At 43.5% G+C, this 27532-nt stretch overlaps 3 protein-coding genes across 6 annotated transcripts; 2 read left to right on the forward strand and 1 right to left on the reverse strand.

Moving 5' to 3' along the window:
- The first annotated feature begins 4554 nt into the window (after nt 1-4554).
- Nucleotides 4555-9102, forward strand: LOC136456511 (proline-rich receptor-like protein kinase PERK8). The gene is made up of 8 exons (XM_066456413.1): nt 4555-6069; nt 6155-6562; nt 6681-6764; nt 6847-6917; nt 7021-7097; nt 7210-7357; nt 8456-8617; nt 8705-9102. The coding sequence occupies exons 1-8, from the start codon at nt 5196-5198 to the stop codon at nt 8888-8890; spliced, it is 2010 nt and encodes a 669-aa protein (XP_066312510.1). The 5' UTR covers nt 4555-5195; the 3' UTR covers nt 8891-9102.
- Nucleotides 9103-10138: 1036 nt separating this feature from the next.
- LOC136456512 (clathrin interactor EPSIN 1-like) lies at nt 10139-15448 on the forward strand. 3 transcript variants are annotated; one of them, XM_066456416.1, is made up of 12 exons: nt 10140-10493; nt 10605-10656; nt 10868-10947; nt 11910-11988; nt 12092-12175; nt 12255-12400; nt 12482-12745; nt 12843-12973; nt 13214-13401; nt 14105-14183; nt 14430-14705; nt 15065-15448. In XM_066456416.1, exons 1-12 carry the CDS (start codon nt 10453-10455, stop codon nt 15310-15312), a joined length of 1668 nt encoding a protein of 555 aa, XP_066312513.1. In that variant the 5' UTR covers nt 10140-10452; the 3' UTR covers nt 15313-15448. The 3 variants fall into 3 exon arrangements, with proteins under 3 accessions (XP_066312511.1, XP_066312513.1, XP_066312512.1); XM_066456414.1 differs by having other exon boundaries at nt 10139-10493; nt 14105-14705; XM_066456415.1 differs by lacking the exons at nt 10140-10493; nt 10605-10656 and having other exon boundaries at nt 10894-10984; nt 11854-11988; nt 14105-14705.
- Nucleotides 15449-17318: 1870 nt separating this feature from the next.
- On the reverse strand, nt 17319-23982 carry LOC136456510 (ATP-dependent 6-phosphofructokinase 6-like). 2 transcript variants are annotated; one of them, XM_066456412.1, is made up of 15 exons: nt 23333-23982; nt 22601-22647; nt 22456-22495; nt 22302-22364; nt 22074-22211; nt 21458-21616; nt 21328-21381; nt 21029-21097; nt 20775-20904; nt 20626-20666; nt 20210-20434; nt 19824-19869; nt 19574-19725; nt 18765-18954; nt 17319-18181 (listed from the first exon to the last, which is right to left on the reverse strand). In XM_066456412.1, exons 1-15 carry the CDS (start codon nt 23663-23665, stop codon nt 17499-17501), a joined length of 2370 nt encoding a protein of 789 aa, XP_066312509.1. In that variant the 5' UTR covers nt 23666-23982; the 3' UTR covers nt 17319-17498. The 2 variants fall into 2 exon arrangements, with proteins under 2 accessions (XP_066312509.1, XP_066312507.1); XM_066456410.1 differs by having other exon boundaries at nt 17319-18187.
- Nucleotides 23983-27532: the final 3550 nt, after the last annotated feature.

The raw sequence follows: 27532 nt of genomic DNA on the forward strand, positions 1-27532 counted from the left end.
TATTTATGCTAACAAATAGTGTAAAGCCTCTTGATGATACATGAACGAGGGCATGAGTTTCAGAGTTACGGGAAGAACGCAGGAATCACATGTAAAATTATACTACTTATATTTATACTTGTATGGATAAATAAGTATTATAATACATGTTAGTAGATGATTTTTAGCACATTAATATGGGCAACTAAATATATGTTATTAAATGATGTGATTTGCTGATTTAATAGCTTAAATGAAGATATAGTTGTATATGCCAGTGGGATGTGCTAGTGGATGCTGACATAGACATTTTGCATGCCGACATAGAATGCTAGTGGTGATTAAAAACATAAGACATATATAGATTTATAGTTATAGATATAAATATAGATATAGATAGGATGTTGTTCTCTTGGTCTTTTATATGTCTATAGCAGCAGAATTAATCGTGTGGACAGTGGACGATATGAGGTCCTTTGGCCAAGATTCAGCCTATATGATGAATGCCTTTTTGCTGAACAAAAACCACATGCACTTTTAAAAAATAGTTAAATGCACGGTAGGTTTATTAACTTTAGGTCGTATGTCATCTAGGTCTATCAACTTTTAAACTGTATTTTTAGGTCTATTAACTTTTGGTGGTGTGTCATTCAGGTCCATCAACTTTTAAATTGCATTTTTAGGTCCCTAAACTTTTTAACTGGTTCACCATATGTCCATACCCCTTTGTTTAGCGAATAGATCTGACATGGCATGCCAAAAAAGCAGCCACCATGGAGTACAGGACGAGATCATCGTCCGGAGAGAATCTTCAATACGAAGAACATTATGGGATCACCATCTAGGGTTTCTCGAGCGGCGGTTCGACGGAGAATAAACTCCACAATAAAATCCAGTTTAATCTACCCGGCACAAGGCCGAAAGCCACAGGTATAGGCACGTAGGCCACCTGATCCAAACAAAACTCGGACTCCACCAGCCCAACTAGGACCGATTAACCCTGAGTCCCTGATTCGGCTAACATGCACGTCACGTCCAAACACAACCACCAATTTGACTCACGTAGGCACTAAAAGCTAGATGCTAAATAAAAGATCGTGTGTCACAACTGCATAGGAAACTAATACATGGAAATAATAAAAATACTACGACAAGGATGCTAATCACATAGGGGAAATTTCATTGATGATCTCCACCTCTTTAGAATTAGTACTGATGTATTTTGTTGGCTTCATTTTCTTCTCCTTTCCACGCAATAATAAGGCACCTCTATAAAATATCTTTGATGACAATCCAACAGTAGTAAATTTCTCCATGTCCACAATATATTTATCCTTAAAAATAATAGTCCCAAATTTAAGACCAAAGGATATTAACGAATTACCAGCTGCTACATTTGAATTATTGCTAGACAAGTCTCCATGAATATCTTGAGGAGCTATGGACTCATCACCTACTCCACGATGGCTGCTTAGTTGGCGTGTCATGTCCGATCTATTCGCTAAACGAAGAGGTATGGACATACGGTGAATCAGTTAAAAAGTTTAGGTACCAAAAAATGCAATTTGAAAGTTGATGGACCTGGATGACATACCATAAAAAAATTAATGGACGCAAAAATGCAATTTAAAAGTTGATGGACCTGGATGACACCACCAAAAGCTAATAGATCTACGGTGCATTTAACTCTTTAAAAAACACTAAAAAATTTATGTTCCTTTCTCATATATATATATATATATATATATATATATATACATACATATATATATATATATATATAGAACTACTACTCTGTAGCTGGCTACAAAATAACTTATTCTGTAGCCACCTTGAGTTACGATAATTATTATGTTAATTTATGAGATTATAGTAACTCTTTACTAAGTGGTTTACTGTAACGTTATGGTAAATATCCCAGTGTGTTATAGTAACCCAACTATAGTAAATATATATTGACATTATCGTAAATTAGTATATAAAATTATGGTAAATGGAGGTGGCTACAGAATAACTTATTCTGTAGCTGGCTACTGAATAGCCTCTCCCTATATATATATATATATATATATATATATATATATATATATATATATATATATATGCGCATGATGTGTCTTATGGTAAAGGTGGGGTTCGTATCTTGATTCAGTGGTGCGGGAGGAGCGGGACAACCATGGTTTGAACTCTATTTAATCTGACTGCATAAGTCAGAAACAAATAAAAGGATGCTAGAGCGCGTGTTAATGTCACCGGCTCAACATAGAAATCTTTATACGGAGGCACGACTTCAAATAAACCCTTTTTTAATTCGATATGATAGCTGCCGGGCGAGCGACTTGATCCATTAAATAATTGGATTAGCTTCTTCTGAACGCTCAGTGTGCTTATCAGTATGATACGAGCGGTAATTACAAAATTACTGCTCCAAGAAGATATATACTGCTACGTCTATGGCGCTGTGTCAGGGGAAGAATGGCACGGTGCGGCGTGTCAATGTCATTGCGATACGGTACACGGTGGGAAAGGAGGAATATCCAGTGGATGGTTTCTTCCTTGGATTTCGGTACGTTTAGACTTTACGTCCATGTCCATTTCAGCCCAAACCTTACTGCATGGGCAGGTAGCACGTCACACGCCAAACGACCAAAAAGACTGAAGACTCGTACTGCCCCCATGGTCCAAATAGAGTGTGATCCACCGTGCCATTCATAATGCCGCGTGGATATTGTAATTTACTTAGAGTTAGAGAGTGAGAATATTAAAATTACAGTATTCACATTCTTGATATCCTCAATAGACAAACATCGTGAAAAAATGTGTTTCTCTTGATGCTTGATGACAACTTAGTAAACACAAAGAGAGTATGTTACTGTACAAAATGGTTGTGCTACCACACCATAGCTATGGAATGATAGTTACTTAACTAAACACCCTAGTATTTATCATTAAAAAAAACTAGCTCAGACCCATACATTTTTGTTTAAAAGGAATGACTAGATCAATCTTGAACATATTTTTTTTAAAAAAAATCTAGAGCACAATATGTTTTAAATGTTGTGTTGGAGTTTTGTTTAGGAGTGCTAAAATCATAAAACGCGTTCATGTTTATTGTACGTAAACTCATGTCGCAACCACTAGCTCACACCAAAGTAAATACAATAACAGTAAGAAAAACTATGGACACCATGTCCACAACAAAAACATTGCACCTAAATGACAAAGGCTATGCACAATGGTTCACGCGTTTTTTCGTAAATGCATGACCCCTCATAAACCCATTGTCGTCTAAGAAGAAAACCTACTTGTTAGGCCAGTCTCAATGGGGGCTTCATTTCCCAGTTTTCAACACACCCATATTTTGGAAACAGTGCAGAAGAGTTTTATCCCCATGAAACTCTCTCTACTCCTATAAAACTTTTATCTTCTCTCTCTTCATCAAGACAGTGTCATGTCAGCATATTTAATGCCCATAAAACTCTATGAAATCCCCATTGAGACTGGCCTTAGGTTACAGCTAGACGGTGAGACTCTCACCGTACATACGGTGCGCAAAAAGATGTTGTGTTAATGGTTGGCAGCTTATATATAGGGCAGTAAGGTGATGAAGTCTCACTGTGGCCATCAACGTGGGTGCGAGCAGTGGATGAAGCTAGGATTAGGGTGCTAGGAGGAGGAGAAGGGATAAAGGGGAAGAGGTCAGGGGGTCAGGGGAGGACAAGATCAAGGTAACTGACCAATGGTGGGTGGATGGTGGAGTGCCTCGATAGAATAGGGAGAGCAAGTAGTGGACGAAGAGGAAGTGATGATCTGGTGGAAAGGCTCCCAGAATTGTAGCGAGTGGCGGCATGTGTAGGTGGAACAAGGACAACAATAAAAAGATATATATCGATGAGTTAAAAGATAAATTTAGACCAATACTAGCACATTTGACAGTCAAAAAAAATACTAACACATTTGACAATAACACTATATGTCGTGTTTTAAGGCCTGCATGGTTTCATCCTAAGGAACTCACTTGCCCAAGCATCAACACCAGGTGACATCAGAAGCAGCTTCCTCGACGAGGGTTCAAACAAGCACGCTCTAACATCGTCCGCACTAATCCATTCTGTCCATAATAAAAAGCCAAAAAAAAAATCTGAAGGTACCTCACGGAAACGCTGCAATGGTACGGAGTAGACATTTTTTATAAAAAAATATAATTAAAATATAAATAATAATATAAATACCTACACGTAGCCCACCATAATCCAGCCAGCGTGACCCTCAGATCGTACGCCGTAAACTACGAACTCACAGCGCTACAGGATGGATGAGCTTGAGGCTTGAGCACCCGCGCGCAATCAGACAAACCCGCAATTTGTTGGTCTCGTTTGCCGTCAAACACGGCGGGTGGGTGACGACTGACGAGGGTTCGTTCGTGCCCGTGCGCTTGCTCCCCGCACTGTGGGCCGGGACGCCGAGCCGCGACCGCGAGGCCAGCGGTGGGTGCGGAGCCACTGGCGCAACATGCACGAGAAATACCAATACCACCGGTGTTTTTTAGCGTTTTCCCCTCTCCTCTCCCCCCAACACCCGATGCCTCCCTCTGTAGCTGTACTGCTCTCGCTCCTCTCAGTCCAGCTATCCCCCATAGACTTCGCACCAGCCCCTCTCGCACACACCAAAGAGGGGAAAAGGCCTTGTTTTTTCTTCGGAAAAAGGAGGAGGAGAAAATTATACTCCTTCCCTCTACTGTCCAGCCGCGGACACCAAGGCAGGCAGGCGGACAGGGGAGGCAAGAGGCGAGCTCGGCGAAGGCGCTGAGGGAGGGAGACAGCCAGCCGCTGCATTGCGCTACATTGGGCAGGAGGAGGGCTCGCCGCCGGGGGAGGCTCGGATCTTGGCGTCTCTGTCCGGCCGTAGCTGCCGCCCGCTTCGTTTGGTGGCGCTGCGCCCATTGGCGGGCGGGCGGCCTCGGTCCAGCGCGGCGTGATCTGGCACCCGCCGCCGACGCCGCTCGCGTGGGGAGGCCTGGATCTTGACGCGCCGCTGTCGCTGCCGCGAGACCCTGGGGGGCGGCACGGTGTGCTCGTCAGTCGCCCGCAGTCCGCTGAGCTGCCGACTGCGCCCGGCGGGCGGGAGATCTGGCCGACGGCGCGGCGCTGCAGATCCCCTGCCTGCGCGGGCACGGCTCACTGCTGCTTTGGAGACTGTTGCGCGCGGCGGTGCCGATGGGCTACGGGTACGTGGATCCCTTCCTGCCCCCGCAGCAGCAGCAGGCGGCGTACGTCGCGCCGCAGGGGGACTACGGGCAGCCGCAGGCGCAGCCGGCTCCGCGTCCGCCGGCTTGCCCGTACTCGTCGTCCGCCTCCGCTCCGCCGGTCTCTGCGTCCTACCATTCTTCGCCTCCGCCGGTAAGTAGCCCACCTACGGCGTCCCCTTTGCCGGAGCCATCGCCGCCGCCTCCTGCACCATTGCCGCCGTCGCCGCCGCCACCGGCATTGTCGCCTCCTCCGCCAGACGCTCCCCCTCCGTCGCTTCCACCGTCACCGCTGCCATATCCAACCCCGTCACCGCCTCAAGCCCCGCCGCCCCCTCAGGCGACGGACCAGCCGCGCGTTCAGCCCCGCGTATACCCATCACCGCCACCGCCGTCCCTTCCTCCGCCGCCGCCTCCCACCGTCTCGCCGCCATCGCCGGCTCCATCCAACTCACCATCGCCGTCGCCTGCCCCAGCTGCACAAGCTCCGTCTCCCGCTCGTGTTGCTGCCTATTCGCCTCCCCCGCCAAGAATCGCCCCTCCGCCGCCGCCGCACTATCACGGCAAGTCGCATTACACGCCGCACTCGCCCGTTAAGTCGCATTCGAACTCGACCCATGCAGCTAGTGGCAGCGGCAAGAACATCGAGATATCGAGGGAAGCGGCCACCACCATTGTAGCACTGGCGGGTCTCGCTATGCTCAGCTTTATTGGCGCCACCATTTGGTTCGTCAAGAAAAAGCGCCGGCGCATAGAGCCCCCGGCAGCACTGCCTACACAACAACCAGCTCCACCACCACCGCCCAATTACATTCCATCTTCGGCTGGATCCTCACTAGCTTCAGGTAAGAGCGCAAACACTGGTGTTGTTTTTTCACGCATTCCCCAATTTTAGACATCAAGCTAGTGCTAAGTGTTTGTGCTGGACAGACGGGTTCTACTTGAGATCGCCAGGGTATCCTTTCATGAGGTACAGCACCGGGAGCCATGGTTTTCCATACTCTCCAGCGGACTCTGGGATTGGGTATTCCCATATGCTGTTCACACCAGAGAATTTGGCAGCTATCACAGATGACTTTGCAGAAGAGAACCTTTTGGGAGAAGGTGGATTTGGGTGTGTGTTCAAGGGCATTTTGCCAGATGGTCGCCCAGTCGCCGTCAAGAAGCTCAAGATTGGGAATGGGCAAGGCGAGCGTGAGTTCAAGGCTGAGGTCGATACTATCAGCAGAGTACATCATAGGCATTTGGTTTCTCTAGTAGGCTATTGCATTGCGGAGGGCCAGCGAATGCTTGTTTATGATTTTGTTCCCAACAACACACTTTATTACCACCTCCATGGTGAGGACATTTTTCTTTCAGTTATAATACTTTCTAACATTTATTTAATGCCAGCTTCATTAGAACACTAATTATTCATTGATTATATGATAATTAACTTGACCTCTCAAAACTGCAGTAAGTGAAGCATCACTGGATTGGCGGACAAGGGTTAAGATTGCAGCTGGAGCAGCCCGAGGGATTGGTTACCTCCATGAAGATTGTAATATTTTTACTAAACTATTTCTTCAGCAATCCCCTAATGTCGGATAGTTTTCTTAGTATTTGTTGTTTCTGTTGATTAGGTCATCCACGTATTATTCATAGAGATATTAAATCATCCAATATTCTGTTGGATAACAACTTCGAAGCTCAGGTATGATGTGATTTGGTATATAAGTCTAGAGGTCAATATTTTTGTATGCTATTGTGATCATAATTATCGTCTAAATTTGTTATATTCTATGGAAACTATCCAGGTTTCTGATTTTGGACTTGCAAGGTTAGCTGCCGATTCCAATACACATGTTACCACACGTGTCATGGGGACATTTGGGTAAGTAATGAAGCAAATCAACACCATCTTGCATTTTTCAGAGTTTATTGGCTAATCTATACCCAATATCTAGTTTAGTTTACAGAACTAATATGATATATATCCTCTCCAGGTATTTGGCTCCAGAGTATGCATTGTCAGGCAAGTTAACAGCAAAGTCTGATGTATATTCTTTTGGGGTTGTTCTTTTGGAGCTTATTACAGGAAGAAAACCTGTTGATGCTTCTCAGCCGTTGGGAGATGAAAGTCTGGTCGAATGGGTGAGTTCATTTTATATAATAGTTGGACTTACTGCATGCCACTAATGTTAGGTTCTAATGTACGCGTAAATTTTATGATTTTCAACCAGTAACCATAGTCATGAGATCGAGATCCACTAATAAATAACATGATCATTTTGTGATACACCAATGGATGTGTCTAGACTTCTTCAAGCTTCGACTGTTGATTTCCTGTTCCACAGGCTGTCAATAAATATCCATTAAGTTGATGTGGAAGTGGAATGCCTCAAAATTTGAGTTCTATCTTGCAGTAGCTAATTCTCTGCTGATGCTTTCACTAGTTAATTCTTTTCCCTTAAAAGCTGAACGGCCATTGTATTTCTTCCATGACATGAACATTGCTTCTGGTTGTTATACATAATATGTTTAATCCTTCCACTGGTCCCATTTGCATTGCATGTCAACCAAGAGTGATCTGGAGGGAACCCAGTTGCTAAAAGTTCTAGGAACTGTACCTTTTATAAAGTGGGCAGCCAGATTATTCTTCCAGAGTGGCACGCAAAAAGTGGCTAGAGTGCTAGGGACTTATTTATTGCAGTCTTCATAATGTGATTCAGCATGAAAGAAGCTCAGATGGGAACTTAGCAATGACTCAAGGAGTTTGATGCAGGACCAAAGCAAAACACCAGTTATAACTGTTGTAATCATGAAAGGAGCTGACACATTACACAAATGACACCTAAATTGATCTGAACACATTCCTAAAGAGCACAAGTGTAGATATGCAAACCACAAGGGGAGACACAAGAATATTTTCCCCGTATGTGGTGTGTCCAAGGATCACCGCTACTCTACTAGCTCAACCAGCCCTCAAGCTTGACTACGACATCAGAGCTAGTGATGCTAATCCATAGTTGTTTGATATAGTTAGATAGTTTCTATGTCTTTTACAATGAATAATATGAATGCCATATGCAATCAATGAGATCGGTTGTAACAGATACCATGGGGGCTATATTTGGCTCAATGTGTGTGTGTGTTTCTATTTTTCATTGTGAGAGCTTAGCATTTGGACTTAGACAGGCTTACTGCTATTATGATCTTAACTCAACCTTATGCATGTTGGAAAATTTTCAGGCTCGCCCACTTCTGATGAAGGCAATCGAGCATCGGGAGTTTGGGGACCTTCCTGACCCTAGGATGGAAAACAGGTTCGATGAAAACGAGATGTTTCATATGATAGGAGCTGCAGCTGCATGCATTCGGCATTCTGCAGCAATAAGGCCACGGATGGGGCAGGTAATATAGTCTGCAACACCTTTTTTTCCCCAATTCCTGAATGCCTGACAACAAAGGATCAAAATGTGACCGTGTCTCATCTCCCAGGTGGTTAGAGCACTAGATAGTTTAGCAGACTCTAATTTGAACAATGGTCTTCAACCCGGACGCAGCGAGGTATTCTTAGAGCCACAAACCGAGGAGATTAGATTGTTCCAGTTGAGGGAATTCGGCAGCCGGGATTGTAGCGACGAGTTGAGCCAAGCAAGCTGGAGAAGCCGAAGAGATTTGTGAACAGATTCGGTACAAGATCATTAACATTCTTTTTGGTCATTCTTTACATGTAATTATCTCTTTTACATGATTCTTTTTTTCTTTGTTTCTTTTTGTTACTCCTCCCTGAGGCAATTCTTGTTCCCGGTGGAATACATTTTGCATTCTTTCAGGAGATAAGTAAATGAATCCTCTTTTTTCCCAGTGAAAGAGTACACAGAAAGTATTGTTCCTGGCATTCTCTGATAAATACGCCAGTAAACAATCATACTATGCTTCCTCACTGCTTTTTGAGCAGGCCAGTTGCTGCCCTTGCACTGCAAGTCTCTGTATAAGGATTAGGGCAGTTCACTGTGTATGCTTAAGAGACTCTACAGGCGTTGCGTTGGGCGGGCAGAAGTACAATGATTAGCGGTGCTAATTTTTATTCGTGATGAATCGCATGCATCCTACGCCCAATTATTCCCACCCTCCGTTTTGTCAAAAGGCTGGGCGGGCACATATCATTGAGATTTGCATAGATCCCCATCCCTCGCGCGTCGATCAGGATCGGTGGATCGCCTTGACGCGGTCGCAATAATTCGGAGCGGCAGCCACATGATGAACCGGTGGCAGATGGCAATGTCTTACCAAGAAATACGCGTACGAGCTGCGTGGATGGAGCAGCGACGGCTGCACCGCACGTCTGTCGGTCGGTGTCGATTCTTCCTGTTTTTTTTTTCTTATTATAAGATCACACAGCACAAGCACACTCACAATGCACGCACACTCACCCTCCATAAATGCATTCACGTAAACCCTACCCCGTGAGCATCTTCGAAGTCTAGGCCAGCAAATCGTCGGGACGAGATTGACGAAATCATCATAGGCGTCTCATTGTCGACGAAAACGTTGTCTACCACTAAAAGCACAATACCGTTAAATGGTCAAATATTCATTCTCACGGGGAGTTAAACTCAGAGCCCTTTTGCCTCTTCTTCTTGTTTTAATTATTTTTTTTCCTTTTCTTCGCAAAAAGTTGTTTTAGTTCGCCTGTCGTGGGCCACATCGGCTTTAGCGGGAATCTAATGCAGAGCCCACGCCAGAGGAAGCCCAATAAAATTGGAGGGCCGAGTGCCGAAGCACGTGCTTCACAGAAATCGTTGGACAATATACAGCATGCATGTTCCGCGGGACCGCGGATTGTCCCCACGGCCCATGGGATGATGGTCCAACGTGAAAGTAGAGCTAGAAAGCACGCAAGAAAGATCCAGGGGGCCCGAGACAAGTCCAACCTTGACGAGGAGCCGCCGAGCCGGACCGGACCGGATGCAGGACACACGTGGCAGCCGCGCCGCAGTTCCGCCGACGGAACTGCGCGTGCGCGTTCCGCTCCGCGGCGCCACCGTTTCCTTTCCCCGGGTCGCCGCGCCGGCCCGGGCATAGTCCATGAGCCCGTTTGCGCACGAGCCTCGCGTTGTCGTCTCGAGAAAGAGAGAGGAAGGAAAATCGTTCGCGCATCCTCCCTCCAGGAACCCCAGAGGACGAAGAGATAAGCAGCCGGAGTCGAGGTCGAGCCCTGGATCGTCCCTCTTCTCGCCGCCATGGATTTCATGAAGGTGCTCGATCAGACCGTCCGAGAGATGTAAGAGCCGCGTTTCTTCTCATATTTTTCTTTCCTTTTTCTTTTTCTTTTTAAAACAAAGGACTTTTGGTGAACAGTTAGCTCTTCCTTCTCCCTTTTATTTTGACGCAGAAAGAGGGAGGTGAACCTCAAGGTGCTCAAGGTGCCGGAAATCGAGCAGAAGGTTGGGGTTTTCTTCTATTGGAATCCGCACTCGGTCTAGCTTTGATACCCAGATGTTTCCTGGTGCTTCGATGTTTTGGGTTCTTTTTTTTTCGAAAACTGCTGGCAGGATTACGCCAGGCAAATATATTGATAGAGGAGAGGAATGTTTTGGGTTCTTAGATTTGTTTAGAATTCGATCACGAGGGGTTTTTTTTTCTTCTCGAATGCAGGTTCTAGATGCCACCAGCGACGAGCCCTGGGGTCCTCACGGCTCCGACTTGGCTGACATTGCCCGGGCCACCAAAAGATAGTGGGTGCCAAATCTCAGTTTCTCCTCACCTCACTTGTTCTTAAATTGGAAAAAGTCTACTTAACCCCCCACTTTTCATACTTGGTCTACTTCACCCCCAGCTATAAAACCGTCTGTTTTACCCCCTAAACTTTCTAAAACCGTCTATTTTACCCCCGGAAGTTTTTGACAGCAGTTTTACTAAAGTAACAGCGTGTCCGCTACATTAACGGTGGATTTGCTACAGCGTCGGTGGTTTTGAATTTTCTTTTTTTTATTTATTTTCGGTGAATTTTTGAAAAATCATAGTAAATCATAGAAAAATCATAAAATAAAAAATCTAATTTTATTGGACTCCACATGAGTAGATCTACACAGTGAATATATAATACGGTATGCTTTAGTACAATTTTTTTTTGTAGCTTTAGATTAATTGGAAAATCCAATTTTGTATGTGATTAATTAGAATTTATCTATAACTAAGTTATACATAGTCCAACGAATACGAAATTTTTACTATAGTTCAAGCATATAATAATTAGCGTACCATAAAAATTTCACCACAATTGGACCATAGAAGCTGCAGCTATGAATTATTCCAACTAATTATAGACAAAATTAGATTTTCCAATTAATCTAAGGCTATAGTAAAAATTTTGTACTAAAGCATACCGTATTATATATTCACTATGTAGATCTACTCATGTGGAGTCCAACAAAATTAGATTTATCATTTTATGATTTTTCAAAAAGTCACTGGGGAAAAAACATTCAAAACCACCGGCACTGTAGCAAACCCGTTGTTACCCGTTGTTACTGTAGCAAAACCGCTGTAAAAAACCGCGTAGGGGGTAAAACAGACGGTTTCATAGTTTGGGGGTGAAGTAGACCAAGTATGAAAGGTGGGGGGTTAAGTAGACTTTTTCCTTCTTAAATTTGTTGTAATTCTTTTTACCGTTTTATTATCATTTTTTTTTCTGCAGTGATGAATGTGCAATGATTATGAATGTGTTGTGGCAACGGCTGGGGAACACTGGTGCAAATTGGCACCATGTGTATAAGGTCAGTTTTTTAGAGAGAAATGACAACATGGAGTTAATTGTTGTTGAAAACAGTGTTTAGATTGTTCCTCCATACATGACTGCTTGCTTTATATCACTTACAGGCATTGGCTGTGATTGAGTATCTTCTGGCTAATGGAACTGAACGTGTTGTTGACGAAATTATTGACAATAGCTCACAGATTGCGGTATGTGTCATCAACTTGTTCAATTCAAATTTCACTGCTTATAACACCTGATCTCATCTGATGTTTGCCTTTCGTGAAGAAACTTACAAGTTTCGAGTATGTGGAGCCTAATGGAAAAGATGTTGGGCTCAACGTGCGAAAGAAGGCTGAAAATGTTCTAGCTACTGTGGATGATAGGGAGAAACTTCAGCAAATCAGAGAGAAGGCTGCTGCTACGAGGGATAAGTGAGTCATTCATATCTTACTTACTGATGCAGCATGGTATTCTTTGCAGAAATCTCATCTTTACATGGATCATACATGTAGGTACTTTGGTTTGTCATCAACTGGAATAACGTACAAGTCAGGCACAGCATGTGGCAATGGCAGCTACTCATCTGGTAGTCACTATGGGAGCACACAGAGTTCAAAAGAAGCTGACACATCCAGTAATAGCTACAGAGGCAAGGAATGGAGTAACCAAAGTAAAGGATCAATTTCAAATTTTAGAAGCACTAGACAAATGTCGAGAAAAAACACAAACAGTGCAACTAACTATAGGCCAATAAAGGGAGAACGGCGTCACAGGAGGTAACTATTTACTTCAGAATCCCTTCAGCGACCATTTCTTAGATAATTCTTTTCATTGTGATGCGTGTCACCCTGAAAGATATGTGGTATATTGTAGAAATCAAGATTCTCCAACATCACACCTGAAATCATCATCAAATCTTCATTCCACATCTGGAGGAACAATTTCACAGAAAGCAAATAAAGACGACGACGATGACTTCAACCCTCGAGGACCTTCCACATCTGGTTTGTATTCCTCTACTTATGTGGAACATTCTGGTGTGATTGTTGTATTAGAATGGTTGCTTTGTGTTGGTAGCCATTGTTATTTTGCTATGTATGTACTGAAGCTTGCGTCAAAATTCTTCTGGTTATTAGTATAATGAGCTAAGCACAAAGATTTTTCTACAGATTTATTTCGATTTGACCACATCTATCGTTTTGTTGTCAGACATTATACTTATCTCTACCTTTAAAATGCATCAGGAACAGCTAATGTGAGCTCTAATCATATGGATCTCTTTGGACCAAGTTTAATGGATGACCTTGTGGACACCACTGCATCTACTTCAAGAGCTCTGCCACGTTCTGGAATTGCTTCTGTGCCAGAAGTTGATTTATTTGCTAATGCAGATTTCCATTCTGCTACTCCAGCAACTGGTTCTCACGCACAGGTTTACCCTAGTCTAGTATCTAGTGATACCTTTTTAACAATTCACTTCATTTTACATATTTTGCGGTTGTTTATGTTGTACCCTACATAAATATGATACAAAAGGGTGCGCTTGCTGCAGCCTTTTGCAGCTGCAGCTGTAGCTGCAAACAGCAAACTGATTCAGCATGCAGCCGCAGCCGAAAAAAATCACAGACAAACAGGCTGAAAATCTTCCCATGGCAAATGAATACTCCCTACGTCCACGAAAGAATGCAATTCTCGCTTTTCGAGAAGTCAAACAGATTGAACTTTGACCAAATTTATATAAAAAAGTGCAAACATTCATAATACAAAATAAATACCATTAGATTAGTTATAGAATATATTTTCACAAAAAAATTATTTGGAGACATAAATGCTAATAATATTTACTATAAACTTGGTTAAACTTAAACTACTTCGACCAGCACGCATCCCATAATTGCATTCTTTTACGGACGGAGGTAGTATCACACTTCAGAAGGACGTAACTTATGAGGACCCACTTTTTCAGTGACACAAGAACGGAGAATCTGCTCACGGCAAATGAAGAATATATCATAATTTATATTGACTATGTGGTCAACACTTTACAAACTTGATTAATGAAACATTTGATGATTACAATTACTTACTATGTTAACATCAGTTTCCTAACTGCCGCTTCCCGGATGTCATCACAGGACATTATTGATCTATTTGCGGGCAGATCATCATTTGCTGATTCCATTAATTCAGATACAGAATTCTCAGGACACGGAAGTAATAAATCCTCAGAGCATAATCCATCTTGCCCTGCACATTCTTCAGCCTCTGTTTCTGATCCCTTCCAACCATCCTTTGCAACATCATTCCCTTCGGACATAGAGTTCTCAGCGCGTGACACCCCAGACAAATCTAAAAACCCAATTCACCAGCATTCCATTGCTGCAGATTTTGATCCTTTTGCTGCAATTGCAGTGAGGAATCTTGATGGATCTGATTCCGATGTATTCTCTTCAAATACAGGTTCAGGTCTTAATGAACGAAGACATGATCCTCCTGTAAGTGTCAAAAGTTCCGATCATAGTCCTTTAGAGGAGCTGAATTTTGGTGCCTTCACTTCACATACGGAATTGCCTAAAGCAATTGCTATCAAATCCTTGAACAAATCACCCACAAAGCCGGAGCCGGACTCTATGTCAGCATCAAAAACAGATGTGAAGAAAGGAGCCTTTCAGGTCAAGTCTGGCATATGGGCTGATTCTTTGAGTCGTGGCCTGATTGATCTGAATATAACTGCCCGTATGTACTTCTATAACCCATTTTCTTTTATATGCATGTATTTAGCGGGCCCTCTGCATTTATGCTTTCACAGAAACTTTATTAGCTTTATGCATGTATCATGCATGAGTTATAGTTCCTGTTCTGTACATACGAAAATTGCAAAATTGCAAACTATATATCATGAGTTGCAGTCCCAGTTCATGAGGAACATATTTCAAGATTCTACTTTGTGTATTCTTTTACATATATAAAAAGATGCCTTATACAATTAAGCAGTAATAAGTTTCCAAGGCAACAGAAGGCTAGATTACACTCGGTACAGTAGCTTATGAATGTTCTTATTCTTATAGCTTATGAGTGTTCATCATTATATGCAGCAAAGAAGGTCCATCATTCAGATATCGGGATTGTTGGGCAAATGAGTAAGGGATCTGAAGAGAAAGCCTCAGCTGCTCCATGGTACATGGGTGCAACTATGCTCGATGGATCAGGCCTTGGCAGTTCTGGCAGTTCTGGCTTTCTGTCGTCCACAGGAAACAATGGTTTTGGTGGAGCAGAGATTTCTAGCATCAGCAGTTTGGAGACATCTAGTGATCTTTCATCAAGAAGTTCTACTTTGCTTTGAGTGAACGTCTTCCTCCTATCCATGCTCTATTGCTCTTGTAGAGTTGCAATATCTGATTTCTTGGACCATACCCTGTAGTGTATTCTAGAGATTTTAGAATAAATAAGAGAGAATACAAAAGACATATATATCCTTACCTTATTTTTCTAATAAGACGCTATCATTAGCATGGTCAATAGAATTTGGTTGATAAATGACAAGTAACGACATTAATAACTAGTACAAATTTGCGCTACTATTTAATGCAAAAACTATCTTTCATTCCTAAAAATCTCTTATTTGGGTACTATTCTCTTATTTGGGTACTATTTTTAAATGTTTGAATGTAGCATATTATAGGGTGGAGAACGGTACGGATATTTTCCGACCGTATTCGAAACCGACTCCGTTTAGAGGGGTTGAGATCTGTCCGTATCCGAGTCCGGATATCCAATATCCGATACCGTATCCGAATACTCAAATCGCATATTTATGATGTCGATATTCAATCGTATCCTATCCGACATAGTTGACACTATCCGTATTCGAATCCGAATTCGGACAGAAATATGAAAACAAATGTAATATCGGTGATATCCGTCCGTATTCGATCCGTTTTCATCCCTAGGTGGAGGGAGTATATATAGTTCTGCACGTACACAACTGTGCACTTGTGATATGACTATATGAGTACAAGTATTGCAAAATAGTTGTCACCTTTGCCTTTGATGTGTAATGTGTTACAACTTTGTTGAATGATTGCATCTATTAGTTGATGCAAAGTTGTGCACTGTGAATAAAGCCTTCTAAAAGTTCCTCTGATAGAATAGAACGCCACTTTTTTTTTTTGTATCGCAGTTCCCAACAATGCAAGTAAGTCATGTAATTTGTTGCCTCTATTGTACAGTGTGCCGCCGAAATTGGCAACCAGTTACAAAAGCGCTAAACCTTCAGCATGATAAATACTAGGAATATTGCAGAATTTGAATCGTATAATGGATTCAATGATCAAGAAGCTGGAAGAAAGGGCGGTACGGCCACCAAGAATCTGTTGGAATAGGGATCTGCGATCAAGATTGGAGTTATCGGCTTGTTATAGACGCCTTTGTGGGCGTCAGTATAGTCGTGGCTAATAAGGGGGCTTGGCTGGTTATGTTAGGAGAGGAAGGGAGGTGATTTAGGAGATCAGTTTTGGTATTTAGGAGATTTATTATGGTTTGTTAGGGGTGCACCTATCCTATAAAGGGGAACTTAAAGATTGTAATCAGATTATCGAAGAAGGAATAAACCTCTTAAGGTGGGTGGGTTTTCCTACGACGGTGGCTGCGAGCGATTCTGCCGCCGACGAACCTCCTGCTGCACCACTTCCTCGCTATCCTCTGCGTTCTAATTCTCAATCTAGCCTACTACTCCACTCTCCTCTGCGATCTCCTCATCCTACTCGCCCACGCCGTAACAGGCTTCTCAGTCTTTGGATCAGGTCTCCGTCTGTGTGATTCAGTCTGAGCTTGCGATTGAACCGAACTGTAATAATCCTCACTACGATGCTCAGGACTAGCGTCTTCATTTGGACCTTTAGGTCGTTTTCAGTTGCTGGTTTGAATCTTGGCGGGCGCGCCTATAGGCTGTGCTGAACTTGTTATCGCTTTATGGTAATAAAGCGGGGAAACCTTTTGTCTAAAAAAAATTGAATCGTATAATGAAATGATAAACATAAACCTATCTTAGCATGGTCTGGTATTCAATCTTTTCATAGAACCCCGACAGATTGGTGGGATGTAACCATTTCTGATTTCTACTCTAGATTTTAAATATATTGCAGGGCATTTCTGTTCTTACACTAGAATTTAAATGGCAGGCTATGGGATTAACCTATTTCTTTCATCAACGTACTGCTATCAAACTAATTTTGGAAACGTTTTCCGGACGATGTTGTGAGAATGAAAAGAAAACGATGTCCAAAAGGATAAAGCCATTCCTATACAACAATCTGGCACCAACGTCGTGCCCGTAACTTCAACTGTAGACAAATCATTACATGAAAAGAGAATCAATAAATTCATGTTGTAAACCTATATCATGATACTTACATGGTGCTAAATAAAAGGTTATATTAAACTGCACCGCCACAATGCATTCTACAATAGTCATCGTTGTGTGACGTGCCCGGCGCGATGTGCATGGCAAAAACTAGGAGACCACATCGATCACATCCAGAATCTCTTCCGCCTTTCCTTGCCTTTCTCCTTGTTCTCCGCGCCCGCCTCCCCCGCCTTGCCTCTATCTGGAGATGCCGTGTCTGCGGCCCCGTCTAGCTTGATCACCTTCTTGTCCCGCGTGAATGACCGGAACGCGAACAGCCTCGACTTGGAGGCAGCAACGTCCCGCTTCACGCTCGCGCCCACCTGCATCCCGTGCATTGGGCTCCCGCGGCCGTCGGCGCTCTGCGTGTCGGACCCCTCCGAGTCGTGCACCGGCGGCGGCGGCGGCGTGGTGCAGCCTTCGGGCTTCGCGGTGTCGACGTCCGGCTCCATCTCGGTCTCGGCCGCCTGTGCGTGCTCGGTTCGAGGCGCCGGCGCCACGTCGTCGCGCTCTGTCGTGTCCGGTGGTGTCGCGGGCCACGACCACGAGGCGTTTGTTCCGGGTGCCGTCGGCTTCACCTCCGCCTGCGTCAGGGTTCCACCTGCAACGTCGGTCTCCGCGGTTTCTGCTTCTTGGTTCGCCTGCTCCTCCTGATCACCTGCAGCTGCACCGGCGTCGTCCGCATTGACGGATTCAGGTGCCCTCGCGTTGTCGACGTCCGGTCTTGCAATTTGTGGCACTGGCACAGGAACATCAGTTACCGGCTGCTGTGGTGGTGTCGGCGCGGCGGGTTGCGCTTCGACGCCGTCTATGCCTTCTCCCCATGCAAAAACGTAGGGCCATCAGGGAAGAACTGAGCATGGAAATCTGCTGACCAAGCGCAACCACCGACGTGCAAAGCACTCGGACGAAAGTAAGACGCAATCACACAACTTGAGGTGAGCCCAACATGAACAAAGAGGATCATGGTCCATGGACGATCGACGGCTAGTTTGGTGGGACACGGGACGATACATTGAGCAGCGGAAAGAGTAACCTCTCGTGATATCGTCACACCGGAGACACGGTCACAGGAAACTTTCTAGTAGAAGAGCTGCCGCTCACACCAGAGTATCTGTTGTGGCCACTGCCTTGCTTCAGATGAACCGCAACGGCAGCGGATGGAGGCCACCGGCAGTACGGCACATACGACCAACACAAGCAATTTGCAGAGCACTAGTATATGCTTACTAACGCAAATACACACTATGAAGCTTTTATTACGTGAATTCTGTTCGGATGCAAATGGAAACAAAACTCATCGAATTCGCAGTTTTGGCCTACTGACCTCAGTCAGTTTGCAGCAGCTACTGTACACAACAAAGAACCGCCAAAAGCATACTATTTCTCACCATTTGCCAACACTGGTGCAGATTGATTCTTCGCATCCTCTCCGCTCTTCATGCGGTTGGCCGCCTTATCGGCTTCTCTGGCCGCGTTGATGTCTTTCTGGCTCAGGAAACTCGGCTGGTTGGTTGAAGACAGCAACCTCGCCCACATCCTGTCAGTTATCCTCACCTTGTTCCTTGTAGACGTTACCCTCTGTGGTCAGAATAAATTTAGTCATGTAGATTGCAAGAGTAACATTACGAGAGACAAGGAAGAATTGTGTCTGTCCCATATGGAAGCAACTCTCTTTCCTGCCAGAAGACATATCGCAACTCTCTTTGGAAGCAGATATACAAAAGAAATTCTAGTTAAGCTTCAGTGTCTACCGAGGTGCACTGCAAATTCAAACCTAGTGCAGTGCAATGCGATTGCTACTGGTTAGTGTAGATTCCTTATGTGCTTGTTCAATCGAGCACAAGACTTGTTCAGCACTACACTGAGTTGAATTCATTTCTTTTCGGGTATGCAGCAAGCAAGATTGTCAAAATGTACCGAAAAGTTCAGGCATCTAAGGATGACAGGTAGCTACTGTCCTTGGGTACTTCTGGTCGCATGTTTATGTGCGTGGTGAAACCTTGTAATTTCTATTAAAGGGTGTGTTATAAGGGTGTGTCGGGGTTTGGGAGCTTGCTCCCTTTCCCTTGTATTTCCCTTTCTTCTCAATGAAATGATATACAGCTGTCCTGCATGTTCCGAGAATGAAAAAACTGGCAGAAAGGGGCATACTAATATTATCCCTGTTTATGAAAGGGATGCAGAAAATTATACTCACATGAAATGGTATATATGCATGTCTGCCATTAACCATTCCGACTGTAAAGCTGTATCCTGCCATTGCACCATGAATGGCACTATGTGCGAGCAGTGTGCAATAGACATTGTCTGATGCATTGCTTGGAATAGCACGGATCATGTAAGTTGGATCTACATAAAAAAAAAGGGCACGCACTTCGTCAGATTCCTTGACACGCTATAAATTACAAACTAACACTGTGTTGACGAAGTAAACAGAAGATGATTACCTATGTATTTAATAGTCATCTCCATCTTCTTGCTCTTGCAATAATCCTACAAAGCAATAATGCAACAGCAAAGAATTGTTCAGAGAAACTTTGGAGCAACACCACAGAAAATCAGTGACTCGTTTCAAACCCAATACTAAGTCGCACAAAAATTTCCTTGGGCATTAAGTTGCTAAACCTAGCAGCAGTTTCATTTTTACTTGCCTACGGTAGACTTGTTTCAAACCCAAGACATGTCACAGCCATGTGTACATTCTTGTAGTTTTAGTGAAAATTAGAAAGACGCGCACAAAGTGCATGTCAAACTGCCATTTCAAGCAACGATAGTTACAAAAGGTGGAATCAAGATGGAGTATAGTGATGAAAATGGGCTAATAGGAATGTACCTTAATCTTGTGAGTCAACCAGAGACCAACATCAAGAAGCAGTTTATTTCCAGATGCATCTTGCTGATCTGCAGCAGGTATACTTTGAGCAATAAGATCCTGTCCAGCTCCCTCCGCCACAACAATAACCATGTGGTTGTTCTCCTTCAACCTCCTATCTATATACTGGAATAGTCCACCCTCCCCTTCCAAATAAAAGGGTGACTCAGGAATCAAGCAGCAGTCCTACATAAGATGGACGTGAATATATAATTAGCTCCATCTTCAAAGAAGATTATGAATATTAAGTGGTTATATTTACGAAAGTGACAGAATCCAAAAGGGCAACAGGGCCAAATATGTAAAATAGAACACTTTAAGAAACTAGAGAATATTGACTGGATTAGTTGAGGCATAAATAGAAGCCATTAACTCACCACATCTCTGCTTGCAAGAGTAGCATACATGGCAATAAACCCTGCAACATAAAGGAAGTATCACAGTAAGGACAACACAATGAAAGAAAAAAAAAACTACGCTTTGACAAAGGGCGAGCATCCTTCAGTTTGTAGGCAGGGAAACTAACCACTATAGCGACCCATAAGCTTCACTAATCCTATCCCATTTTCAGCACTTGAAGCTTCCACGTGAGCTGCATTGATGGCACGCTGGGCTTCTTCTACAGCAGTATCAAAACCAAATGACTTGTCTATAACCTAACAATGTACATACAAATAATCAGCATACTCCAGGTCTCTGCACTACAGTCTTTCAAATCAAGAGGTATGCAGCAAAAGCATCTATGCAAGCTGAAAAAAAGAACAAGTAGCCAAAAGTTACCGCTATATCATTATCAATAGTCTTGGGAATACCAGCAACAGCTACTTGTAGACCACGTCTCCGAATTTCCTGCAGTAATTTTAAAATAGAGCATAATAAAAACCTAACTTCTGGATTACAATTCTTCGCACTATTTGTCTATAAAAACATTTAACTATACATATACATAAATTGAGCACATTCAAAATCCCTACTGCTTGAGTGCGCTTGAACAGACATCACAGAAATGTGCAGATGACGTGGTTTGACAGTATCTGAAGTTCTGAAGCACGTACAAACATACTCATGAGAATGATTACCTTGTAAATCTCATATGCACCCTTCTGAGTTCCATCTCCTCCTATAATGTACACCTAGATGTGGTAAAGAACATTTAGCAGCCTCCAAAATAAGGGTTATGCAAAGAAACACTAATCAGCAAGCACATACCTGATTAATTCCACGATCTTGAATGTTGTCAACGATCTTTTTGGTATCATGGCCACCTCGTGATGTTCCAAGAACTGTACCACCTCGTTTGTGGATATCATTGACACTCTTTGGTGTCATGGGAAGATAATTGCTCGAATAGAATCCCTTGTACCCATTCTGCAAAATTGCTTACAACATGTTACATGATGACAGAGATGTTTCATGGATAGACTGCAAATAGGATATAGGATTGAAGTTTGATCGCACTGATTCACTGCAATCATGATGCATACATTGTCATGGCAAAACCACTAGCTGGACAAAGTTTGTAACAATTGGTAATGTACATCACAAAAATTCTACTCCTACATCAGACAATAAAATATGAAGATTCCAGAACCTGCAACTATTTCATCACAATGCAACCAAAATGAATTCTTAACTGACTTTAAATTTGCAAAATTCATATTTTTTTATTGCAAGAGTTTTACATGCCAAATATCAAGACTCAACATCTTTTTCCTTCAAAAAGAAAGAAAGAAAGAAAGAAAGGACCAGTTGACTGTGCAGAAAGAATAGTAACACAAAATAATATCACCCATCATCGATATAGGTAATCTGGAACGAATCAAACCTGTATTCCAAAGACATTGCTAACGTTGTACATGTGGGATAAGCCACACACCAACTCTCTGATGACAGTATTGAGCCCAGGGCAAAGGCCTCCACAGGTTACAATGCAAGCTTTCACTTCTTCTGACTCAAAATACACCTGAGGGTTGGATATTTATGTTATACTATATGAAAATAATGCATTGCTCACAAATGGTATAGGTGTATAACTGTGTCGAAGGCTTCATACCCTCTGACGAGGTCCAGCACGACGGAAGTGAACTCCTCGTGGACTGTTCTTCTGAACAACCACCTGTGGTAGACAAAGAACATGTCATTTCACCAATCACCACTCAAACAAACAACATTGACATTCGGAACAATCACATCTGATATTATTTTACCTTTTCAGGGACTGTATCATCTGCATTGACAAAATATTGCCTGGTGAATGTGTGCATAGAAAGTTCAGTTTGACAGATTGCACAACTAGAATGATTAGACGTTATCAGAAAGAAGCAGAAAAGTCAAATAGAAAGAAAACCTCACTTGACAGTTGAATACGCCGGATGATCTTGCAAAGGATTAGGAAAAGTCTGCCATGAAAATCAAACAAGGAAACTATTAGATTAACCCTTATGATGTCACCTCGAAAACGACTTCATTTCAACTTGAACTTAAACCAGAAATAGACAAGTAAACAGGTGAAATGCCATGTTTCCTGTGAATTTGACACGTAGATGATTGAGATCAGCGAGGACAGGTTGCCAACTAATATAAGTAATTCGACAGGTTGCCGACTAGTACAGGCAATTCCTTCCAGAAGCATGGAAACAAGACATCTAACAAAAGAACCTAATAACACAAAGTCATAGACGCAAGGAGGCATGAGATCCACACGACAGTCTCAATTTCGATAGGAGACGAGTAATATTACATTTTTGTTGGATCATAGTAGTACCCCAGCTAACGAGCTGTCTGCACGCTGACGCCTGACAAGAGTCACAAAACTGCCACATCATAGAATTATTTAAAACTGCAGCTCGCGCGTCGGCCAATCCCCAAGTATCCTCAAACAAAACCACCGCCCCGTAACACAGAAACTTCACGAGTTTTTTTTTTAATGGTACCGAAGCTGACTCTTAATCCACATCTTCGAGCCCAAAACGATCCCCAATTCCATCATTATAATTCATAGTATTACTAGCATTTTTCACCGAGGACCCACAGATCGGGCAACGGGGCAACCAGAGAGCAAGGGAGGGGGTTTGCGGCGCTCACGGGGATGTCCGGGAGGTAGTCGGTGAGGTGCGGGACGTCGTCGAGCACGTATCCGTAGTCGCCCTCCTCGATCTTGACGAAGGCGGCGTCATCATCGTGGAGTGCCATGGTGGACGCGTTCCGCAGCGCGCGGAGGTTCGGGTACGAGTCGCGGGAGATCCGGACGCACGTTGCCGAGAACGGCAGCGCCGCCTTCCCGGGCGCCTGCTCCTGGTACGGCCGCTGCGCCGGGGAGTCGTGGTCCGCCTCCACCGCCACGCCCAACCCGGCCTCCGCCACCGCCGCCGCCTCCTCCTCCTCCTCCTTGGGCAGGATGATGTGGGACGACGCCATTGGAGAACTCAAAACTCTCCCCGATCGAGCTCCGCTGCTCGGCTGTGGATGCGTGGATCTCCAGCGGGGTGAAAAAGAATGGTTTCCTCTCTGGAAGCCGACGGGGAAGAACTAAAAGAAGCGTGGGTTTAAAATAGTCGGCGAGGGCCGAAGCGTGGAGAAGGGGAAGGAAAAGGGGAGAATGGTCTCGATTTCTGGAGGGAAGGGTGGTTTCCGGTTTGATGTGATGGTTTCTGCTGTCCGCAGTCCGCGAGAGGGTGGGTGACGCCGTGACGGTGGCGCCGGCGTTGCTGATGATGAAAGTGGCGGCCGCGTAGGAGGTGAGTCTTTCTTCTTCGGATGATTGTTAATGGGGCTGACTGGTTTTTGGATTTTGTACAAATATGTATATAGCCTTTAAATAGATGGGTTATTTGGTAGCTAACTTACGCATGTTTGTTTTGGCTGATTTGATGTGAGACAAAAATATTTGGGTTGTTCTGCTGGCCGGCTGGCTGATCAGCCCCTCACAAATCACTGTTCACGTGAACAGTGAATTCAGTCAGAACAGTATTTTCTCTCACAACAATCAGCTGGAATAGTATTTTTGCTTATTTTTCAGTTCTGCCGAACAACTGGTTCTTCGGATGATTGTTAATGGGGTTGACTGGTTTTTGGATTTTGTACAAATACGTTTATAGCCTTTAAATAGATGGGTTATTTGGTAGCTAACTTAGCTTATTTGGCTGATAAGCCATGACTGGCTGATTTGATGTGAGACAAAAATATTATTCGTTGGCTAAAAAAATAAGGCTTATAAGTCAAACAAATCCAAACGAACGCCCAAACGAATAGGGCGTTAAGCGAATTCTCCTGTCCGTCTGTCATCCATAGAGGGTCTCACTAAATATAACTGGCATTTGTTGTGTTTTATCATTTCTTTTTTGATAGGTCAAAGAATCAAATCTATATCTATATATGTTATATTTATATAAAAAAACACTAGTGTGTCTATCTCTTCACTCAAGTTATGCACATTACTAACCTATTAGCACGTGCAATTATGATAATTATTTCTTTATTCATGCTATTTATATCCACTAGCACGTATATCTCTTCATGCAAGCTATCCACATTCACCCTGTTCGCTTATGCTGAAATTCGGCTTATGCTGATACTTATGCTAAAATGTTGTGCAACAAAAATACTATTCCATGGCTAAAAAGTATCTAGTGTAGCCCATTAGCACGTGCAATATGATAGTTATCTCTTCGTTTAAACTATTTACATCATTCTGTACATATTTAATTTTCTACATTAACATGTTATACCATCTAATAACCATTTATTTATAATAATTTATTGCTTTACGTAAATAAATAAGTATAAATAGTCTAATTTTATTTTAAATCACCTGAGGTTCTCGTGGTAACGCGTTGACTATCCTTCTAGTTAATTAAAAAGAGAAGAAGACAACATCATATTCTTGTTCTCTTGGTGGAAAACCATAAATTGCCCGAGCTGGATATTCTACGAATTCAAAATACTCCATATGATTTCAAGTACAAGTTGTTTTTGGAACTTCTATACATATTTATTTCCGTTCTTACGTACTCCTATATACTTAATAATAACTGAAGGGCACAAAGGTCCTTGGATCCACTTCCTTAATTTAGTGCAAATTTTGATGAAAAACATTTAGAGCGGGCGGCACGCCGCACGTGACAGTCTATTTGGAACAAGAAAAAAAAAGCGTAGTTCACCAAACATTTGCATCAGTGAACAATGCGCCTCGCTAAAAACATAGAGAGAGCAATGCGAGGTCAAAAAAATGAAGACCTAATTTTACTATTCAAGTATGTTTGGAAAACAGGATTTTTAATTAATCATATAGAAGTTTAGTAGAAATCGATTCAATATCACGGGAAGAAACGCAATCGGCACTGTTAGCGCCTAGACGTCCCGTGGCAAAATCATCTAATTCAATGTCTCTCAGAAGTACTTGTCTTCCTTTAGACACTAAGTACTTAAGAGAGAACACTAAACTATGCAGTTTCATTGAGCACACCCCAAGGGAGAACTCGAAAATCCATATTTTTCCATCAAGATCATAAATGAGAGAATAAAGCTTATAACATTTTGAAGTCATTTCTTACATCACTTTATTTCAGTAGTAGAATACGGGTCGTCCGGGCGACCGCGCCTGCAGTCCGCTTCTCGCGCCATTTCACGCGTCCACACGAGGCCCATGCCGCCGGAGGTATCCCTCCGAGAGATGCCTCAAGCCGCCGCTGACCACTGTTACAGCTACAGGGCCGTGGTCTGCCCGCCGCTCACCACCACTAACCACCGTGGAGTCGAGAAACACAGCCGGAAATCTGATCCCCACCGACCAGATGGAGATTCGCTACACTCGCTCGATCTACTTTTAAAGCATCCTGATGAAACACTTGCAACATACAAAAGAAGACAGATAAAGCACTTAAAACATGCTTCTGAAACAATTGAAAAAACAATTGAAAACCATTGTAAACATACGCAATCTAGATAAACCGTATTATAGGATAAAATAAGAGTCGGTAACCCTAACACCGGTTGCAGGTATGCTTGCTGCCAAGCCGACTGGCGCATCATGTCTTCAGAGTTTCAGACGGAACAGGCGGCGCTGGGGTTCACGAGCGGGTCGCGTGGATTGGGCGGTGGTTGCCGGGCACTCGCGCATCTCGGCACATGAGTGCGCGACTCCTTTTCAGAAATGCGCGAGTACGACGCCGCCGGGAAATACAAAACATATCAGAAGTAAACAACTCGCAGACTCGCAGGTGAATCGTTGCATGGATAACGAAGCATCGTTGCGTGGATAACGCGAGCCGTGTGAAGCATGCGACCACAGTCAAAGTTCAGGGTCCCAGCAGGTCCATTCCCGGTAGCCAGAAGCCCAAAACGTGCTTCCTGTTTGCTTGACTGATAAAGCATATGTGAAAATACTGTTGACTGATTTATTATGAGAGAAAAATATAGTTCGTTAGCTGAAAAAAGCACGGCTTATAAGCAAGCGAACATAGCAATATACAATCCACGTCCGTGTATGTGTAGCCAACGACAACGAAGGTCCATTTCATTCGGTCAAGAAAAGCAGGTAGTCGTCTATTACCTGGTTGCTCGGCTGATAAGCCCTAACTAAAAATACTATTGACTGATTTGTTATAAGAAAAATACTATTTTTTAGCTGAAAAAATACATTTAGGCCCTGTTCGCGTGTCTTTAAACCCGGCTTGATTCGCTTCTTTTTTCATCTAAAACAGTATTTTTCTCTCATAGATTCATCCAGATTCCTCAAAACGAACGAGGCCTTGTAAGCCAAGCGAACAGAGCGTAGACCAGAGACGAAGAAGTGTGTGGTCCAGCTTCTGGAATCAAGAAGTTGGGGCGTAATAAGAAGAACGAATCAGACACGGGGCATCCTGGATGGTAATGAGAGCGACATGAGGCATCGCGTCCTTCTAGATCATGGTAGTGACTGATGAGAGCGCCTAGTACTGTTACTGCCATCAGAATCACATCCAGCTATGCGCTCCCATTAGTATCGTCGCCCATAGATAGCACGCAGAGGCGGGTACGCTGGTTTCTTCAGGCGAATCGAGTGTCACAGGCCCCCAGTCGTTGCTACTTGTTTTGCGTCGTAACCAAGTACTACAATGACATGGGTTAAGACTCAAGAGGGACCCCGGAGTCCTTCTCACGGCTGCTCATAGGACGGCCAGCTCAAGTGCACAACATCGTCATCATGCTCGTGGGAACAAGTCGGGGAATCGTAGTAACGTTGTGGCCCATTTCCACCAGCCTTTTGCAGTTTTAAGCAATACTTTTGCCTGTTCCATGTTCGAG

This window comes from Miscanthus floridulus, chromosome 6 (genome assembly GCF_019320115.1).
Source record: "Miscanthus floridulus cultivar M001 chromosome 6, ASM1932011v1, whole genome shotgun sequence".
NCBI classification, from domain to species: Eukaryota; Viridiplantae; Streptophyta; class Magnoliopsida; order Poales; family Poaceae; genus Miscanthus; species Miscanthus floridulus.

Coding starts and splice junctions, on each gene's coding strand:
- LOC136456511 (XM_066456413.1), top strand. CDS start 5,196: ATGGGCTACGGGTACGTGGATCCCTTCCTGCCCCCGCAGCAGCAGCAG. Junction 6,918..7,020: donor ATAACAACTTCGAAGCTCAG/GTATGATGTGAT, acceptor GAAACTATCCAG/GTTTCTGATTTTGGACTTGC. Junction 7,358..8,455: donor ATGAAAGTCTGGTCGAATGG/GTGAGTTCATTT, acceptor GAAAATTTTCAG/GCTCGCCCACTTCTGATGAA.
- LOC136456512 (XM_066456414.1), top strand. CDS start 10,453: ATGGATTTCATGAAGGTGCTCGATCAGACCGTCCGAGAGAT. Junction 12,974..13,213: donor TCGAGGACCTTCCACATCTG/GTTTGTATTCCT, acceptor AAAATGCATCAG/GAACAGCTAATGTGAGCTCT. Junction 13,402..14,104: donor CAACTGGTTCTCACGCACAG/GTTTACCCTAGT, acceptor ATGTCATCACAG/GACATTATTGATCTATTTGC.
- LOC136456510 (XM_066456410.1), bottom strand. CDS start 23,665: ATGGCGTCGTCCCACATCATCCTGCCCAAGGAGGAGGAGGAGGAGGCG. Junction 22,365..22,455: donor ATGATACAGTCCCTGAAAAG/GTAAAATAATAT, acceptor TGTCTACCACAG/GTGGTTGTTCAGAAGAACAG. Junction 22,212..22,301: donor GTGCTGGACCTCGTCAGAGG/GTATGAAGCCTT, acceptor TCCAACCCTCAG/GTGTATTTTGAGTCAGAAGA.